Source organism: Gopherus flavomarginatus, chromosome 11, assembly GCF_025201925.1.
Source record: "Gopherus flavomarginatus isolate rGopFla2 chromosome 11, rGopFla2.mat.asm, whole genome shotgun sequence".
NCBI lineage: Eukaryota > Metazoa > Chordata > Testudines > Testudinidae > Gopherus > Gopherus flavomarginatus.
The window spans coordinates 37172197-37193389 of record NC_066627.1 but is presented as its reverse complement, the minus strand read 5'-3'; the positions used below and the strand labels follow the sequence as shown (position 1 = coordinate 37193389).

General features: G+C 41.7%; 1 protein-coding gene across 8 annotated transcripts in view; it reads left to right on the top strand.

Moving 5' to 3' along the window:
- The first annotated feature begins 297 nt into the window (after positions 1 to 297).
- ADNP (activity dependent neuroprotector homeobox) overlaps positions 298 to 21193 on the top strand; it is a 44610-nt gene continuing 23714 nt past the window's right edge. Inside the window, exons 1-3 of one of the 8 annotated variants that reach the window (XM_050918095.1) lie at positions 298 to 643; positions 14073 to 14227; positions 16129 to 16200. In XM_050918095.1, the coding sequence (XP_050774052.1) occupies positions 14191 to 14227; positions 16129 to 16200 (109 nt within the window). In that variant the 5' untranslated portion in view covers positions 298 to 643; positions 14073 to 14190. Of the gene's footprint in view, positions 648 to 6161; positions 6184 to 14069; positions 14228 to 16128; positions 16201 to 21193 lie in introns of those variants that run through there. The other 7 variants (XM_050918093.1, XM_050918097.1, XM_050918094.1 and 4 more) reach the window with 7 other exon arrangements.

Genomic DNA, 21193 nt, shown 5'->3' with positions numbered 1-21193 from the left:
ACGCTGAGGCCCCAGTCGCAGGGCGCGGCGCCTCCTAGCGGGCCCGGGGCAGATCCCGCCGCCGGTTCCCCCTCTCGCGAGAGCCCCCGCCATCGGCAGGGTTATGTAACCTGATTCCCCTCCCCCTTCCCTTAAAGGACCCGCACCCCGAAGTGGAATGGGGTCTAGGCGAACAGGGCCCCATTGGGGCTCAGGCCCCCTCCCCCCCCGGGGCGCGGCCCCCTCCCCTCCCGCTGGACAATGAGTCCCGTATGCTAATGAGAGTCTCGCGTCACTTCCGCTCTTTCTCGGCCGCCATCTTGGCCAGGGCAGGTTCTGGGCAGGAGGGACCCGGCTGTATTGTCTGCAGGGCGCCCAGGGAGCCCCCCCCTGGCCCGGAGCCTGACACCCCCCCTCCGGGGACCAAGCGCCGTGGAGCCGCCACCGCCCCCTCCTCCCGGGACCTGCTCACCATAGGCCACCCCCACACACACTCACCCCCCCGCCATCCAGCCCCCTTTGTCTCCCCCGCGCCGCCGCCGGCTCCGCTCCGCCCGCCCAGGGACCCGGGCGGCGCCAGGGAGGCAGCTCCGCGCATCCCCACCCCCAGCCAGAGGTGCCGGGGGAGCGCCTGCCCTCCTCTGCTGAGGAGAGCCCCAGGCAGGTAGGTGAGTCCGCGGGTCCGAGCCGGGAGGCGGCAATCCCCACCCCCCGATCGGTGCAGCTGCCTTTCCCCGTAAGCACCGGGGCAGAGCCCCGTGCAGCCCTCTCCTCGGCCGCTGGGCAGGAGCCCCGTGACGGCCCCGCACAGTGCAGTGTCCAACGCGATGCCCGCTGCAGGCAGGGGCTGCGGAGTTTGCGCGCAGCTCCCACCCCTCTCCGCAGCTGCACACATGTGGCAAAGACTTGCATGCACCGAAGAGACCAGTTCTTTCTCTGTGCTCTGGCCCGTTCTCCCGCCTGAACCGGCTGCAGGGACCGCTACCGGCTTCCCCTCTCCCTTGCCGGGGCCCGCACGGCAGATACAGCCCCAGCCTCCTCCCTCAGTCCCTCCTCACCCCCGGCGGCAGGGGTTGCACATGGATGTGCCTCGAGGGTGGCTTTCATTGCACGCTCTGCACTGGCGGCGGTGGATGGTGGGGTGAAGCGGATGAGATGGATCAGTGAATGTGTGGATCCATCACCTCTAGCATCTCAGAGCTGTCTTTTAACATGCCGCCTGCCTGGTGAAGGTCCCTAATGGCAGAGTTGGCGCTGGAGAGTGGCCGGAAAGCAGTGCTGGCTGCGGTGCAATGAATGGAGACTAGAGCAGCCTACCCCCACTAGCTAGGGTGTCTGTCTGCTGGAAAAGGCGCGATTCATAACTGGTCCCCTGAGCAGATCAGTGGCTGCAGGCTGGAGTAACATTCACCCAGCTACTAACCCTCCTCTTCCTCTCCCCATCCCGGGTCATAGCTACTGTAACCCATACTCAGACAAAGGCAGGAGAAATTAAGCCACAAAATGTTGCTTACTGCCTCTGCCGTTCGTAGGTTGCACCCTCGTCACCCACCCCATCATGTTGCTTTTCGTTCGTATTTGCAGTCTAAGTGGATTTTAAGAAAAAAAAAAGAGCACCAACATGAATGTGACTCCCATTTTTGTATGTTTTGGGGTTGGATTAAAGCTATATTGTGCATCTGGTTTATGGCCATGGAAGAAAAATACCAGCTCCCACCCAAAATGCACCGCAGTCAATTCGGTGGAAAGGAGAGATGAGTGTTCAAGTCAGTAGGGGGCGCATTCTCTGTACTGGGTAAGGTTGCTGCAGAGAGGGGGAAGGGCCCCAGATGCATAGAGAGGAGCTGCCACACAGCGCCTTCTACAGACCTGGGAAAATGGGCCTATCACTAAGTGCTCAGTTGCTCTTATGAGCTGACAGCAGCATAGTAAAGGATTTAGTGAATAGAGCAGTGATTTAGAGAAAAATCTGATCACTTCAATATGTTCTTTGGAACTACAGTGACCAAATTGTGTTCTTGGCATCAAATTCTCAGTGCCATTCCCGATACTACTACTATGTACTTTCACTCAGTTCATAGGGCTTGATCAGCTCTCTGCCACTATAATGATCTGAGATCACTTTTGAAGTTGACAGAATACTTGTGTTCGGAAATCACACTGATTAAATGGAAAAATGAGAAAAGTAGCGCATGTGGATGACTTTTGTCTCTTTTGCAAGGCTGTACATGGACCTCCATGGAGAATGTAATAATTGTATGAAAACTTGATTGTGGCTTGTGGTGCCATCTGCTTTATAAACTTGCATGGCTTTTTCACACATTCTGAATGCATGGCAGTAGTGATGTAGAAACTTTAAAAATGGTGCATTACTAAAGCATTGAGTGCTTTATCTGTAGCCTGAGTAAGCTATGCTTTGCTTGGACCACTGGGATTCTTCTATTATTTTGACTTATGATCTTGGTTTTAACTAAAATATTTGACAGACTTAAGAACTTTGGCATCTTTTAGAAAAATATGACAGAACTTTCCTTAGTTTATGCCATGATGTTTCCATTAACTTTGTTTGTTAATATTTGAACGTTGATGGGGCGGAAGGGAGGTGTTTAGATGAAGAAGTATTGTCACTACTTGTGCAGCACAGTATGGTCTTCTTAAATACATTCAGATTGAATTGCCTGGCTCCCTGGTAGCAGCAGTGCCATTCAAGTAATCTGGGTCTTAGCTGGACTATTTGGAAAAACTGAACTTTCACTTGAGGAAAACGATAACTGTCGCAGCTATGAAGATTTACCAAGGTTTCATATCACAGTTACCATCCGTCCGGATGAGGAAAATGAACCATCCCCTTAAAACCAGTTGCTTTTAAAACAAAACAAAATTGATCAGTTAATGCCTTGTACAGTTTGTAATATATATTTACAGATGTTGGATAGCGATTACCAAATCCAACCAATATCTTCCTTACAATATGTAGTGAAGTTGAAGTATTATACAGAAATGGAAAGAAACATTCTGTTGCTACTAAAAATTGCCACTTGAGGCTGATTCATTGTAACATGGTTGTTAAATCTTTGCTGAAGATGCTTCCAGTATACATGAAGATAAGCCTTAGAATGGAGCTGTCTTTTTGATACACAGTTGATAACATGTTCCTACATAGAAATATTTAAGCAGAATATTAAGATTGTTTATACTTGTGAATTTATTACGCTTTATACAGGTTTTAACTTCTTTGCTAAAAGTGATTTTGACCTGTCCACAGTAATTTTTATTTATTTTTACATTTGGCTTTTCAGCATTTAACAGTAATTGACATGTTTAACCACTTCAAAGTTTACAGTCAGCTTTAAGAAGCTATTGCAATCTTGCTTTCATGTCTGAAACAGTTAACTGTTTAGTATCCAGTGTTTCAAATACTGACTCACATTTATAACTCCAAGTCCTGGGGACATGAGAGTGAACTATTGAAAACAACTTGAATTTTTTTCCCCCATAATGCCTAAATTTACCTTTAATGCCTAAATGTGTATTGGATGAAGCTACTAGAATTTAAAAAAAAAATTAATGTAAGAGCATTTGTTTTAAATGTTGGGAGATAGTGTTTTGAATATGTGTGAGGAAAATATGAAAAGTGGCTTGTATTTCCTCTAAGAAAAAGGGCATGTAGATTAAGAACAGAATGTGGTCGTACTCAATATGTTTGGGGCCAAGAGCCCTATTTTAGAAGAACGTCTAGGTTTCTTTTGAAAAGCGTGCTCTGCAGCATTAAACTTCAGCAGGTCATGAGCATGCTAACAAAATGGGTAAAGTTACTATATGTGATATCCAGGGAGACACAAATAACAGAAGTGTTTCACTGTATGCAGGACTAAAGGTACCAATTGTCAGAAGATGCCAACTCTCATATTTTGCATTAACTTACAATGGTGCCTTAAAAGAGCATTTTAATTGAGCATAGAAGTAATTCAGTGATATTATACTGTGCTAGACTCTCCACTTTATTAACTGACTCCTAAATTAGAAGGGGAACGCCAGCTAGATTTCTAAATAAGTGCATATATAAGCCCTCTCTGTGCAAGGTAAGCTGTGCTTCCAACATACACCAACCAACATGAATAAGGGATGGCTATTCCCCCAGCTTTATTACATGAGAATAACTGCAACCTTTGATAATTACTATTAAAAATGTTATAAAGCAATACTTCTGACATGCATAGCCGTATCTCAGCGACATGCGCATTGTCAGAATTAAGATAATGTGTACACAGCCTAAACCATAAATTTTATATGACTATTGTTTTTAATGGGGAAGGTGACATCTGGCTTGATTAGTGTAAAGGAAGAAATTGGAATAAATATTTGGGTAGGAGAAAAGACATGAGAAGTAAAGACTCTAACGTACTTATATTGGAGCAGCTCTAAATGAACAAACTGTAGCAGTCAGATTAGCAATTTATATGTATTAATAAAATAGGAAATTATCTTCACATTAATATTTGTGCACAAAGGTTGCAAGAGAGAACAAATCAAGATTAGACTATGATCATCCTCATCAGGATCTGAAGTCTTTAGGACATATACTTTAAATCAAATCCCAAAAAAGAGAGATGTAGTGAATAGCTATTTGATTTAAATTGTTCATCTATTATGTGCTCTACCCAGAGATGTCCTTTGGTAGTCACTGGCCCCTTAGGATACTTGTGCCCTGTTTGTTAGCTCAGTTGAGTTGGCATTTCAGTTGTGCTGAGCCCTCTTAATGCTCATTAAGATGCAGGCGAATATGTTTGAAGACAAGTTAGTTGGCCTTTCAGCTTTCAAACATGTTAGCCTACATCTTAACAAGCATTAGGGCTTTTAAATCATATTAAACTAGGGCCTGTCTACATATAGATTTTGTACTTGTATAATTGTCAGGTGTGATTTTTTTTTTTTCCTCCTGACTGCTAGTTATACTAGTACAACCCCTAACATGGACACAGTTATACTGGTATATGTATATTTATATTGGTATAACTTTTTCCTGTTCAGGAAAGATAAGCTATATAAATATAAGCGCATTTATACAGGTATATGGCCATGTTTGCGCTACAGTGGCATAGCCACAGTGCCATAGGTATGCTGCTGTGACCCAGTTGATACAGGCTACAGTAACAGAAGGGATTTTTCTGCTCCTGTAGGAACTTCACCTTCCTGAGTGATGGTAGGTATATGTTGATGGAAGCATTCTTCCGCTGACCTATGTGTGTCTACATTCGGGGTTAGGCTGGCATAACTATGTCAGTCAGGGGAGTGGATGGCCATAGCTGTGTTGACCAAAGTTTTATGTATGGACAAGGCCTAAGGCATGATCCACACTTATATTATATCAGCACAGCTACATTGGTCAGGGGTATGAGAGAACCATGACCCCGATCAACATAGTTATGCTTATAAAATCCCCAGCATGGACACAGGTATATCAATGGAAGAGTGCTTCTGTTGATGTACCTGACATTGTCTGGAGAGATGGTGTTCCCACAGAAACAGAAAAACTCCTGTCTGTATATACTATGCACTAGGGGAATATGCCAACATAGGCTCTGCAGTGTAGACATAAACTAACTGTCCACACTAGTATGGATGGTTGTACCACTTTAACGATACCAATATAGGTAAAGGGGTACAACTTTTGTGTTTAGATAAAGTCTAACTTGACTGGACTAACATGATGTAAAAAACCCACCCTTTTGGGGAAATGTTCATTCTGGACTTAGAAGAGAATCTTCATCTTGACATAAAATATCTAAAGATGTTCTGGAGATCAGATTAAGGAAACCAGTTTGTTTTTTACCTGCCCAAAGGCCATATGTTTTCAGAAAAAAATGTATATTGTTGACACCTGCATTACAATTGAGATTGGAAGCCCAAATGTGAGGCCCACTTTTGGAGGGCGTCATTTTAACCTCACATACATTGGAATTTTTTGGGTGTGTGACATTTTTTGGTTTTAAATAAGAGTGGAACAAATGCCATATTCTTCTGCAGTGATTCACTGTCAGTTACACCATTTATATCCTTAGTTTAAAAAAAAAAACTTGGCATTAAAAGTGGTTTGGAAGAAAACTGATTTTGGCTGTTGGGTTCTAAACTTGTGTAATTGTGTTCCAGTGCACACAATGGGCTTTATACGTTCTTGATTGAATGGATCAGCTGGCAAAATATGTATTTTTAAGATAAAATACTAGTAAGGTAATGTTTAAAACTTTAATTATTTAAAAAAATAAAAATAAAACCCCTCCAACTATCTCAACCATTGAAAGTTAACACACTCAGTGGGTGGTTTTACCTCATTGGGCCAATCATTTTAAATATGGGGGGCATGCTTTTAGCCAAGGCCTTTCAGTTCTGTTTCAGCTGTTCTCCTGTCCTTCAGTCCCCTGACTTCCAGCTGTTCTCTTGCCTTTACCCAGTTTTACCTGTTCTGTTGAAGCTGCTTGATTCCTGACATGACTCCAGAGCTAGCAGTTCTTTGCTGCTGCAGTGGAGCCAATTAACATTTTTTGGTATTGATGTGGATCAGTAACAGCAAGAAAGACGAAAAAGCGCCTTAAAACAAGTCTCTTGGTTACTTAGAGAAAAGTTTTAAAATGCTTTTCTCTAAATACCTAAAAACTGTGTTGTATGGTTTTTGATTCCCACTGCTCCAACCATGAAGTCTTGTGAATATCAAAGGTCCATGAGCCAGCCCAAAGACAGCAGCTGAGGTGGATTAGTGCTGGAATCTAGTCAGGGAGTTGGAGTGCTTGGGAATTGTCTCGGTACAAAAGGGAAGAAAGATAAGAATATGTGGAGAGAGGAGTCAGTTTATAAGGTCTTGTCCAACCCCACAGACTAGTTACATTTTTGTTTGGCATACATATGGGGATTGGGGGTGGGGGGAGAAAAAGCTGAATTAATTGTTACTTATTTAACCAGTTAAAATGTAAAAATAGCCTGTTAGCTAAGCTCTAGCCAACTGGCTAGTGTCTTATCAATTTAATATACAATACCTCCACTATCTGAGGAGTATATCACACACTGGCTGGGGTATTGACTAGATCAGGGATTCTCAAACTTCATTGCACTGCGACCCTCTTCTGACAACAAAAATTACTACATGACCCCAGGAACGGGGGACTGAAGCCGGCTGGAGCCCCGCCGACCCAGGTGGGAGGGCCAGAGCCAAAACCGGCCCTGGGCAGAGGGACCAAATTCAAAACCCAAGGTCTTAAGTCTCAGGCCAGGGACCTGTAACCTGAGCCCCACCATGCCCCTTGGAGCTTCAACTTGGGGGCCGGGCCTCAACAAATTTAAAGTCAACCCTTGCGACCCCATTAAAATTGAGTCATGTCCAGTTTGAGAACCACTGGAGTAGATTGTAACATGTTCCGGAGTGCATATCAATATATGCACACTTGTGCAGTGCTTTGCTACTCATCATTCACCCGCACACCCCAGCAATGTGTGTTACTGATTTGGCACATCAGATCACCTGTATACAGCTTACATGTTTTGTTTCTGTATTTTAAATTTAGAAAGACTTCTGTTTCACTTTGTGCAGTAATAAATGTCTCTTTGTAAGCTCTTTAGATTCTTACCAAGTGTCAGAATACTTCTTGGAATGCTCCAAACAGCAAGTCAGAGCACTTCAGGATTCCACATGGTTAGGACCCTACCAAATTCACAGCCATGAAAAATGCATCATGGACCGTGAAATCTGGTCTTTTGTGTGCTTTTACCCTATGCTATACAGATTTCACGGGGGAGACCAGCATTTCTCAAATTCAGGGTTCTGACCAAAAGGGAGTTGCAGGGGTTCACAAGATTATTTTAGGAGAATCGTGGTATTGCCACCTTACTTCTGCGCCGACTTCAGAGCTGGGCAGATAGAGTGTGATGGCTGTTGGTTCTGCACCCAGCTCTGAAGGCAGCACCCCGCCAGCAACAGCGCAGAAGTAAGCGTGGCAATACCATACTATGCCATCCTTTCTGTACTGCTGCTGGTGATGGCTCTGTCTTCAGAGCTGGGCCTCTGGCCAGCAGCTGCTGCTCTCCAACAGCTCAGCTATGAAGGCAGCGCAGCCATGAGCAGCAGTGCAGAAGTAAGGGTAGCGCAGCTCCTCCTACAATAAACTGGCAAACACCCCCCCACCCACATACACACACACACCTTTTTAGGCCAGGATCCCTGCAATTACAACTCTGTGAAATTTCAGATTTAAATATCTGAAATAATGAAATTTGTTTGTTTATAAATCATATGACCATGAAATTGACCAAAATGGACCATGAATTTGGTAGTGGCCCTACATGTGATTAAGCTTCCAACAATATATTTTGCTCTGGAATTTTTCATATTTAGTTTCATCCCGGAGGAAAATTACTTTTGAAATCTTGAGGAATATTCATTTAGCCTTTCTTTCCACTCATTGAACTGTATATCATGGTATAAGAAAATCATGACCCCTTTTGAGGCTTTATTACATTGAACAAAAAAGTCTTTAAGAAATAGCCATGGACAAGTGAGAATGGCATAATGAGCATGTGCAGTACATATTGATTTCACTGCAGCTATTGGTATGTGTGTGTGTTTGTGTGTGAGTATGTATATATAAATACCCGTGGCAATTTCAAATGCTCATTTTAAAGGGGGTACTAGGTGTGGTGGCCTACCTTTTTGGCCATTGGTGCCTCTAATTTAGACATCCTGTACACTTAATTATATTGTGCTGTACAGACCAGACAACTTTTGGTATTAGTTTCTAAGGCACATCAAAAACACAAAGCAGGAATCGACCTATTTAAATGTTTGCATGGTCAAATAAATAGATTAGCAACAAGAAACCTAAATTAATGTGACATTTTAGTTCAGATTTTAAACACCAGTCAGCAAATTCAAAGTTACGGTTCCCAAATAAATGAAAATTTGGCCATGTTGCACAGTTAACTAAAACATGAACATTATCAACATTACATATGCTTAGTAGCTGTTGGTAAGGAAATAATTAATTCCTGTTCAAACTATGCAGTTAGTGTACACACCCACTAGGTGGAGCTTCTGGCACCAGTGGAAAATTCCAGAAATCAAGAAAGAATGAAAAGTGAGAGTTAGAACAGAAGCTCTTAACCTTTTTCTTTCTGAGACCCCCCCCAACATGCTATAAAAATTCCACGATCCATCTGTGCCATAACAACTGTTTTTCTGCATATAAAGGCGAGGGCCAGCGTTAGGGGATAGCAAGCAGGGCATGCATCTGACGAAGTGGGTATTCACCCATGAAAGCTCATGCTCCAAAATGTCTGTTAGTCTATAAGGTGCCACAGGACTCTTTGCTGCTCAAGCAGGGCAGTTGCCTTGGGGCCCCATGCCACAGGGGGCCCTGTGAAGCTAAGTTGCTCAGGCTTCGGCTTTAGCCCCAGGCAGTGGGGCTTTGGCTTTCTGCCCTGGGTCCCAGCAAGTCTAATGCCAGCCCAGCCTGGTGGATCCCCTGAAACTTGCTCGCGGCCCCGTAGTGGGCCCTGGAGCCCTGATTGAGAACCACTGAGTTAGACTCCCTGTCTGATGGGCAGCAGAAGAAATGAGATTTTTAATCTAAAAAGGGGAATGGAGAGGAAGAAATTTCAGTTACACTGTTGATACTTTGGTCATTAGAACCTTGGCTGTCTTTCATGAGAGTTCTTTTTGTATGATGGGAAGCTGGAGACCCTTATGCAAGAGCAGCCAACCTGAGGCTGGACTGTAAGCCCAAAGAGATCAGAGACAAACAGGGAACTTCTCAAGCATTTGCTGATTATTGCTGTTCTGTGGTCTTAGGCAGGGAAATGTAGAAGGCATAAAAATTTCCTGCACAGGGATTTTTATAGGTGTGCTGTAAAACCATGCTGTAGATAAACTCTGCATCCATTCCTCCCCAACCCCCCGGAATATGTACTTGGTTATATAAACAGTTAACGTGGGAAACTCAAGAACTTCACATTGGTCAGGGAAGCAGTGCTAACAGTGATTTTGTTTAGAGAGCCAGCCAACCTGAATTTTTGTGATTAGCTAATTTAAAATATCCAGTTTCTGATGCAGCATTTCTTAAATAGTATATTCTGAATATTTAAAAAATATATATTTGTAGGAGTTGGGCTTTCCAGTAGTGGGGAAACTGACTTAGTTGGGTGGGAAGAGGTGGGACCTGACTGTACGTAATGAAGTAAATGGTACAAAGTAAACAGACTGATCAGATAGAGAAATAATTGTTGCTTACTTTGTTCAGTTATAGTGATATTTGGTATTGAAACTGTAGCACATATAAAAATTTCAGAAGGTATGTGATGTCTTTTTCAAGTTTTCATCCTAGAAAAGCAGCTAGCATAGTCTCAGTCCTACAATGGACACAGCCTATGAGCACATAGGAGATGTCTACACTGCATTTGGATTGTGTGATTAGACATACTGTGCTAGCTTTAATCTAGCTTGCACAGGTGCCAGTAGCAGTGAAGCAATGGCAGCATGGGATTCAGTGAGGCCTACCTGCCCATCTATAAATCTAGGTATGCACTTGGGTGTCTAGCCCACACTGAAGCCTGTGCTGCCTATTCACTGCTATTGGTATCAGCGCTAGCTAGATTAAAGGTAGCTCGGGTATGTCTGAATGCACTGCAATTACATCTTTGATTGTAACATAGATATACGTGTAGTTAGCGCCATCAAACTAATTTCAGGGCTTCACTACAGTGTTAACTCAAGGTATAACTCAGGTCACCCTTAACCTGACTCCTCTCCATACACACATCTCTAGTTTGAGTTAAGTCGTGCTTTGCTTGAGCTAGCTGGCCCATTAGGGTTGACGCTCAAGAGCTGCTGATGTTTGAGCTAGTAATGCAGTGAGGATGCAGCTACAGGCTACAGCTGGAGTTAGTATAATTCATTATCTGCTAATCCTCTCACTCTGCAAATCTATTTGCTCTCTGTAGTTCGATGCAATGTGGTTCACAGTGTGTCCGCTCTTGAGCTAGGTTAGCTTGAGTAGAGTAACTTGTTAACTGTAGCAGTGAAAGCAAGCCCTTGTTCGAGGATAGATCTACCATGACTGAACTTTTACCAACTGACAAGCTGAGTACAGTGTCTGTTGTTTGTGGTCGAGTGGGTGAAATAGGTATTTATCAAGAGTGTAGTGTGTTTAATGTTTAATATTGAAAACCAATCTCCTTCATAGGTTTATAGCTGTTATTGGAAAAGTGAAACATTAGTTGTGACTTTCTGGAAGTGGTGTGCATCAGTAAATCCCATTGGTTTCACAGGGAGCTGCGGGTGCCCAGTGCCTCTGAAAGTCATCTGGAGCTGTTTTACTACCATGTGAGGAGTAGTCTGACAGATTAAATACTTCATTTTTCCTATAAACAAATGGTGACTGTGTCAGGATTCGATCTGTTTATTCCTCTCAGTGCAGGAACAAGGCTATGCAGAAGCCACACTTACCTTTTCAGGGAGGTGTCTGTGTCAGCTTTTCATTCTCTGCCACTTTTCTCTCTGGCTTCTGTCACTCTATTTTTTAACTCTGTGTTGTCCCTGACCCTGCTGTGTTTTTCCTTATTTTTATCTTGGCTTTCTCTCCCATCTCGCTCCATGCTATCCCCAAGGCTCGTAGTGCTGTCACTGCCTGCTCCTCAAATCCGCTTGGCTCAACTGCTATGGAAGGTTCAGGTGCCAGTATTCTAGCCCCGTCCTGGTAAACAGGCATCTCCTATGATTCACCTTGTGCTGTGCAGAGCGCAATAGGATACATGGCCGAATAGTCCATAGGCACAAGGAGGCTGCATTTCTCTTACTGAGGAAGCCATAATTTAATATTTTCAGAATAGTATATTCAAAAATCTCAACCATAATGTTGTATTAATATAGTCTTTTATTCATTCTACTTTCGTGGCTGGCTTCTCACAGCATTCTATTTGAGCGTAATTAACTAAGTAGGTGTCTTTGGAAATAGACCATATTTAAAATGTACATGGACTAGTGAAGCATAAGAAAAAAGTGAAGTCTTATAGGAAACTAAGGGTATGGCTACACTTGAAATTTCCAGCGCTTTGAAGTGTGAGTGTAGTCGGAGCACCAGCGCTGGGAGAGAGCTCTCCCAGCGCTGCACGTAAACCACATCCCTTACGGGTGTAGCTTGCAGCACTGGGAGCCGTGCTCCCAGCGCTGCGGCACTGGTTACACTGAGGCTTTACAGCGCTGTGTCTTGCAGCGCTCAGGGGGGTGTTTTTTCACACCCCTGAGCGCGAAAGTTGCAGCGCTGTAAAGTGCCAGTGTAGCCATGGCCTAATGTTTTTTACTGCTTTGAACTAAGAAGCATGCAGCTGCAACCAGTTCTGATACATGCTGTTGTGTTGTACTTTTTATATCTAAACCAATAATTCCCTTTAACTCATAATACAGTGTTAGTAAAATGAGACTTTGCTATCGGGCAAAACTTTTATTCAGGATTTTTTAAATTCAGAAAAATGCCAGAGGCTTGATGATCATGGTTTTTACCATGTATGGTAACTAGTTTCGGTCTTTGGGGATGGACTTGTTTGACCCTGGTACAGGTTGAAGTACCTTGCTTTGCTCAGTGGTCACATCTTCAGGTTGATGTAGTAATTGTCACTGATGTGCTCCAAACAGGCCTCAGCCAGGCAGGTAGTTATATATAATTGGTCTTCAGGTGGGAGAGAGGAATATGAGGTGATCTGGACTTGACAGAAGTGCAGAGGACTGACTGACCATTCTGTCCAGTCCTCTGTCAGAAAAGTAATCCAGTATGGCAGGGAAATAAATTTATTGTTCATAGTAAAAATATTTTTCAGATAAAATAACTCAGTTCCTCCAATCTTAGTCAATAGCCCAGTTTACTAGTATGTAATGTAAATCTCTTCTTTAGAATATAAATTTTGAGGTTTTTAAAACAAAAGTTAAATTTTAAGTCTTTCCTTTAAACTTATGTATTTAATGCATTCTGTTTTTGTGTCATATCAGCCCATTAAAGTTTTATTTCTGTAATAAACTTAGTCCACAAATTTCCAGAAACTTAATCCAGTTTCTGTAGTGGAACCAGTACTTTATTAGGATGTAGATGTTATCAGAAAGTCCATGAGACTATCACTTGAATCAAACAACTCATAGAGGAAAATCTGGTAAACTTTTTATCCTCTGTCTGACAAGCTTTAATAAATTAATGGTCAACTAAAAGATATTTTGGAAGCTTTGATGGATTTGTTCACTCCTGATTCCCTACACTGAAGTTATCTGCCACCTTCTGCTTCAAAACCTGCCTAAAATAGAAGTACCTTGATTCTTTTGTTAACATGAATGAGTGAGATGAATTAAAGTGCAGCAAATGGATTATAGAACATAGTTTAATGCATTCCAGCACCCAGCATAATCTACATCACATCTTAGTACCAGCAGTTACGAACCTGAATGAGACTTCTCATCTGAATCTTGCCCTACTGAATGTATTTCCTCACAGTTGTGGTTGACAGCTGTATTACCTTGGGCTATATGATCTCCTAAGACCCTAGATTGCAAAATGGGTCTATATTTGGATAGAAATCCTCCAAGGAGAAAACAGGTACAGTTGGTGACTCAGTAGGTGGCACTTCACCTCTTCATCTGAAATGCATCATGGCTATGGAGGGCACTGTCATGCTGAAGGTGCTGTGTTTCAGATGAGATGTAAAACTGGAAGCCATAACTGCTTATGAGATCAAAAGATGGCATGTGAATAGCAGTGTTTGTTCTGTATCCTGGTGGAATTTCAGTTTGGGTAATTAAGTTCTGAAGATCAAAATATTCTACTATAGTGTCAACTAGAGGAATTTTTTGCTTAAAATTAAAACCTGCTAAAATGTTTTGTAACATTTTCAATGGAGGAAGGCAGCTGGGTTCAATTCCAGCAGTTAGTTGCTCTATTTCAATAGTGATACCTGTATGTTTGGTTCATAATGGGCATTAGTCCTTCACGATGAAACATAATTTATAAATGTAAGACTTACCCTTATTACATTCTTATCTCTTGTCTTTAACACTTTGTTTTGTACAGCAGGATATGAGCCTTCTCCTATGTCCGGGCTTTGGCCTCACACAGTAGATGTAATATAATCGCTGAGGTGGGCGTTCTGCAGGAGAATTATTTTTGGAGGCTTTTGCATGAAACTTGTCCAATGAGTCTGAGACATCCAAGCACCATTAATTTTGGAGGTAAATGCCTCATAATATGTACTGAATAGAAATGGGAAGAGTTTGAAGTGTGGGCAAAAAAATTGAGGGAATGGGTCTGAATGTGTAGAATTTGGAAATTTTACACTTAAAGGAACACCAACTTGAAATCTAGATACATTTTTAAGAAATAAATTTTCAGGTACTACACCTGTGTTTGAGTCACCCTAACTGTTTTCTTGGTTTTATAGTTAATTTACTGGTGCTTTAAAAAAATGTTTTCTCTTGTGTATAAACACACACACAGAAGGGGAAGCTGATTATACAGGGAAATGGTGAAACTGATTATATCAAAGCACTGTCATGGACAAAGTAAAACAAACTGGAAGAAATATATTCATCTCAATTGTATAGTAAACTTAGCTATCATTGTGATGCATAGATAAAATAATCCTGAGAAAAATGTGATTGAGTGTCCCTTTAAGTGAAGTTATTCCTTTGAGTTTTACAAGGTATATGTTACTTTTAAATCACAACTTCATTGTTTATAACTCATTGGAAGCTTGTAAATGAAATGTTTAAAAACATTTTCAATCATTTGCACATAAATTACTCTGAAAAGTTAGCTAAATAGCTGGACTCTGTATAATGGGAGAAAGGGGGAATAGAGAAGGTCACTTATTTAAAAGGAAAAAAAAAGAATTACTTTCTAAACGAATAGAAGGAAAAAAGTAAAAATTTAACTCTACCAACCTTTATAGCAGCCTTATTCAGTTTTATGTAATATTTAGATTAGTCTAAGGTTTCTTCATAATATCTGTTGGAATAAAATCAAAGTACTGATGAAATGCTAAAAATAATGTACACTGAAAATTGTATTGAATGAATAAAGTTTGAATTAGTAAACAACAATAATGTAGTGCTGGTTTACAGCCAATGGAGAAATTAAATCTGATTTAAAGATTTGTAGTTTGAGAATTGCGCTGATGCTTGTCCTGTATGCTGATTGAATCCTGGTTGTTCTGTTAAGTATTTCTTGAAAAATAAATCCCCAACAGAGAAACTACTCAAAGGAGAGGGTGCTGCAAAGTGAAATGTAGCACAATCAATTAATAAAAAAATGCACATAATTTGATAAACAGAGATTATCTCTCTCCACTTCTTTATTTGAGTGAAGTTGGAAGTTATTATAGATGTTAACAAGGGCTTGTCTACACTGCAGTGTTGTCAACAGAACTTTTGTATTTCACGAGTACTTAAAAAAAGTTCCCCTCCTCCCCCACGAAAGACAAAAGTTTTGCCAATGCAAGCTGCAAATGCTGCTCACGGGGCTGGAAGTATTTTGTCGGCACTTAGCGTTTACACACGCTGACTTTTAGTGACAAGGCTGTGTTTTAGTCTTGTCTACACTATGCAGCTTTTAGCAACAAGCCCCAGCCATTTCAATTATGCTTGACTTTTTATGCTAAAATACCTTCGTCACTAGCATTTTTGATTAACCCCCACCAACTCTGGATTAGTATGTATCTGCTGTTGTGGAGATGACAGGAAAAGACCACATAATGTTAAATAACATAATATGTGACAAAGTGGTAAGCTTTTTTAAAATTCATTATATAAACCTGGAGGTCTTTTTCTAAAGTAGATCAGTTGGGGTATATAACCTTTTGAATGTTTATATTACGATGGTATAGTCTGCATTGTACTTTGCAGACACAGCAAAAGCTCCTGCCCTGAGTAGTTTACAACAGATTTAACTAGATAAAATTCAGTCATCTAGAAGAGGTGTTAGCACAGACAGGTTCATAAGAAGTTAGTGATGGAAGGATAAGTGAAAAGTGGAGTTTAAGTAGAGGGAAGATACTTTTGCACAGGAAAGGGGAGGTGTTCCAAGATTAGAGTCTGTTATGAAATAATAGACTATTGTCAAGTTTTCTCTGTAGGAGTGGTTGTGGAGCAAGATGGAACATTGCATGAGACCAATAGTGTCCATGGGCTGCACCTCCATATTAAAGGTGAGGGTCTCAGAGACTACATTTTAAACTACATGAGTTGCACTTAGTTGTGGGCTTTAACTTGGGGGCATCCAATGTTGAACTTAGTAATTCACCTGTCTTACCTGCTGGAATGTCTTCACTGAGTATTTAGGCCACAGATGGATTTTGAAGCTGAAGAGGTGCAACTAGAAAAGCAAAACTGAGACCTTTTTCAAAATGTGTAAAGATTTAGAGCAAGGTCTTTTTATTATAGCTGTAGTGGTATAAATTCTTTCTGTGGTCTCTTTTGCTGTTCTGACCTTTTAAAGTGCAGGTGTTAAAATATTTGCAAATATGTTAGATGTGAAGCTGGGAGACAAACTTCCAAATAAAAATCCATCTGTTCAAAAAGTTTGGTTGTAGTGGTGCCTCTTATTGTCAAAAATAGCTTGATGTCATAGTGCATCCCAGGGAAACATCAGATTTGTTTTTCTTGTGTTACTAAGTAACTGCTTATAGAAACATGTTTTCTTAGAATAAATCCCAGCTTATTTACCTAACTCATAATAAGTCGTCTTTACATTAATAAGATGTACAAGATTGACTTAGTACAGGTGCATATAGATTACTCTTTGTGTTATTCCCAAAAAACACAGTTGGGCAGAGAAGACTATTAGGGCATACAAGTGCTTGCAAACTTGCCCATCTCTTGGGTACACATAGATCCGATACGTTCTTGTGTAGTTCATTGCACTATTCCATGTCATTGAAATGCTCAGAGTCTCCCTTAAGTTTCCATATGTACAAGAGCAAAATAGTCACAGCATAGAAAGGAAGGATCAACGAAATATGTTCATAGAAAGAGTCAAAATTATGTACATATAATTTGTAATGTCACCCAGAAGCATAGTTATTGCTTTTCATGTTGCAGCCTCAATTTTGGGGAGGGAAAATAACATTTTAGTGAAGTTGTCCTTAGTGTGAAGTTACCATTGTGCACTTTAAAAAAAAATATATATATGTGTATCTAAGAGAGTCAGTATTTTTAAATGGTAAGTCTAAGAAGTGTTGCAGTGTCTCATGAAGTATCCTTTTAACTGGTAGAAATAAATAGCAGTGCACAGTAGTTAAGCAAGAAATTGCTTCCCCCTTGTTTAAAATCACATTATTTTTAAGTCTTGTGATTTTTTTTTCTATCCAGTATTACAAAAATGACTTGCAACATTAATAAAATCTCAACTGTGCATTTGTGAGCTGGCAAAGGAATTGAGCTTGAGGAGAATCTGGCCCTCTGGAGTGCTCAGTTTGATAATCAGTTTAAGTCCTCTGCTGTTTCAAAATATAGAGCCCTTTGATAAAAGGATGGTACCTTGTGTAAGTTTGATGTTTGTTTGCTCTCATCTTCACAGCTTGGGATGTTGCTGTGTTTATTCTTGCAGGACTGGTGGGCTTCTGTGCTACTTAGGGGATACTGACAACAGAAAACACTTTTCAAGAGGGCTCACGTTAATGCGTCATCCATGGAACAATACTCCTTCTGAACTGATAGTAAATAGTAACACAGCAGTGATAGTTTGGAAAGACAGGAAGTCAGAAATGAATTAAATTCCATCTCATCTTCCAGTTTTCTGTCTTCACAGTAATTGACTTAGGGCTGAAAATTTAGTCTCAGATTTTCAAAGCCACCTAAAGAATCTTGACATCCAAATCCAATTAAAATTAGTGGTGGCTAGGCATCCAAATTATCTAGGCAGCTTTGAAAACCTCAGCCCTAATGTCCAAATTAGCGATTGCCTTTAATTTTTATTTGTTCTTTAACGTTTGAGATTAACTCATAAGTAGGTGAGAAACCGTAGTATTACTGCTGTTACGTTGCATTGTTGTGTTTTTCCTTAAATATGGTACCATACTAGTTTTAACTTATACAGAACATTTTATTATAGCATTAGATATTTCCAGATAAACTAGCTAAAGCAAGGGAGGGCAAACTTTTTGGCCTGAGGTCCACATTGGGAAATAGAAATTGTATGTCAGTCCATGAATGCTCACAAAATTGGGGTTGGAGACGTGTGGGAGGGGGTGCAGGCTCTGGGTTGGGGCTGAAGATGAGTTTGGGGTGTAGGAAGGTGCTCTGGGCTGGGACTGAGGGGTTCAGAGGGCAGGAGGGGGATCAGGGCTGGGGCAGGGGTGCGGGAAGGGGTGCAGGTTCCGGCTGGGGGTGCGGGCTCTGGGGTGGGGCTGAGGCTGAGAAGTTTGGAGTTCAGGAGGGTGCTCTGGGCTGGGATCAAGGGGGTTGAGAGAGTGGGAGGTGGATCAGGATTGGGGCATGGGGAGAGGCTTGGGTGCAGGCTCTGAGCGGCGCTTACCTCAAGCAGCTCCTGGAACCATGTCCCTTCTCCGGCTCCTACGTGCGGAGTGGCGCCCAACCTTTAGAGCGGGGCCATGCGGCTGCTTCCGGGAGCCACGTAGTGCTGCCCCTGCCCTGACACCCAGCTGGAGTGCTGGAACAGGGCTGAGCCACATGGTGCGGCCCCCGACCCAGCGCCCCGGCTGGGGTGCTGGAGCAGGGCTGAGCCACATGGTGCGGCCCTCAATCCAGCGCCCTAGCTGGAGTGTTGGAGCAGGGCCAAGCCATGTGATGTGGCCCCCAAATGGAGCACCGGAGCGGGGCAAGCCCTGGACCCCGCTCCCCAGCTGGAGCTTGTGGGCTGGCTTAAAACAGCTCGTGGCCTGTACTTTGCCCACCCCTGAGCTAAGGAGTTAGAGAGCTTGAATTTTTTTGAGTGGTAGGGGTAGGGTAAGGAAAGTTGCTTGCTGTGACAACTGATTTGAAAAATACTTGTTTCTTTAGCTAATTGGCAATATTCTGCCCTAACACTACTTTTCTCTGACACCTTGCCAACCCCCACTCTCTGAATGCTTTCCCTGCATAACAAATGCACAGCTCTGGGAGCCATCTGCCAGGAAAACTCAGTACCACTATGAATTAACAAATGTACTGAACCTACATTTATTTTCATGCATTTGCTTTCCATTCTATTGCTTCCCTTTGCTCTCTTTTTATTTCTTTCTCATTCTTCCTTCCTATTCTAGTTTCTTATGACAGAACAGCACTTCCTTGTTATCTTCCTTTTCTTGATTGACTCTCTTTTCCAGCCAGTCTATTCTGTGCTCCATGGGTAGCTGTGTAGTGAAATTTAAAATTATGATGCACAGAAATCACAAAGGGATTGAGACAGCCAAAGAGAGCTATACAAGAAAGGAGCGAAAACTTATCTGTGATGTTGACTTTACTTTTTTTTTTTTTTTTTTTTAAAGCACGTTTAGTTCCCTACTGGGCAAATACTTCAGTGTTCATTTTAAAAAGCATTGGGTGTATCTAACCGTTTGGTATTGCAAAGTTTAAGATTTTTAAATAGAAATAAAATATTCTTTGATTCAATTTTGTATAGTGCTTTAAAGAGCTTTTTGTTTTGGAAAAGTGCACTTTTCGTGAAGTAGCTCCTTGCAAATTAAGTTCTGGATGTGCAGATAACTTGCTGGAATGTCTAGGTTCATACATGTAGAAGCTTATCTGGCAATTCCAAATATGCTGGTAATTGTAGGGCTTCCAAGTTTCATAAACGGACTTCTTATTAATAAGGAGATGGTAAAATTTTGGATTAGTGATGCTTTGATGAAGTGATATTTTCACCATGAGGAAAAACTTGGGTTATTTCAGTTCCTTTGTGCAGCAGTGGTTTCTTGTAAAATTATCCCCTTGATTATAGGTCTTACCACAACTTTTCTAAAAAGATTGTGGAATTATGGACAATAATAATTTACTGTGTTTATTGGTATAGAACAGTAGTCATATAAAATGTCTTATCCTTTAAGGGCAATGAAGCCCTGGATCATCAAACCACTATTAAGTTAATCTTTTGAATAACTTTAAAAAATGTCAATCTCCCATGCTTCTGTTTTTCAAGTACATCTGACTGGGTGAAGTTCTCAGTTCAGAAGAAAATATTGTCTTCTTTTAAAAAGTGACTAAATTTGCTCAGTGTCAGAAGTGTAGTACTGTACTCTGAATAGTCACTTTTCAACCTCAAGGGCAAATTTTCTTATAAAGAAACTACATCTCTACCCTGAGATAATGCCACCCGATATAACACGAATTCGGCTATAACGCGGTAAAGCAGTGCTCTGGGGGGGTTGCGCACTCTGGCAGATCAAATCAGATTCGATATAACACAGTTTCACCTATAACATGGTAAGATTTTTTGGCTCCCGAGGACAGCATTATATCGAGGTAGAAGTGTATGTTCTATTTGATTATATTCAGAGTCTATAAAATTACTGTACAGGAGTAACAGAGATGATGGAGTCAGAGATTCTTCTCCTGTAAAAGATCAGGTTATTGTAGACTAGCTGGAAAGTGGGATTTTACTCAGTCTGGGGTAGCAACTAGTTCATTCTGGGATTGAATTAAGAGGGAAGTTTCTTAGCAAGAGGGTGTGTGGTGAAGCTTCCTTTTTCCTCTTCTCCTTTGTGTTAAAGAAAGACAAGCACCTGTGGTGACTTGGAGTATATTCCCTGGACACATGCATTCCTGTAGGTTCTTACCTTTCCGGTTGTGAATTTTGGCTATTTTTAGAGCCTCATGACACTCTCATATATATGTGCTCTGTGTGTGTGTGTCAAGAGTGACATATGTATAAAAGAAAATGTCATGAGGCTCTAAACATAGCCTATATATGGGGGGAATTTTGTTACTTTGTTTTATCCATGTGGGGTGTTGGCTCCTGAGGGCTGAGAGGTCCTGGGGGATGTTGCAGAGTGAATCTGACGCACACTCACTCCACAGCAGCAGCAGTTCTTTGGGGCTTGGCCCAGCTCCATGCTCCGGTTGTTGCAGCCTGGGGCATACATCACAGCTGTGCTCAGGTTTGGCCCAGCTGTCCCTCTGTCACCAGGTTGTAATGCCAATCACTTAAATTTTGTCTGACTACCCCCTGTCATGACAGAGGCAGCTGGGCCAAACCTGAATAGT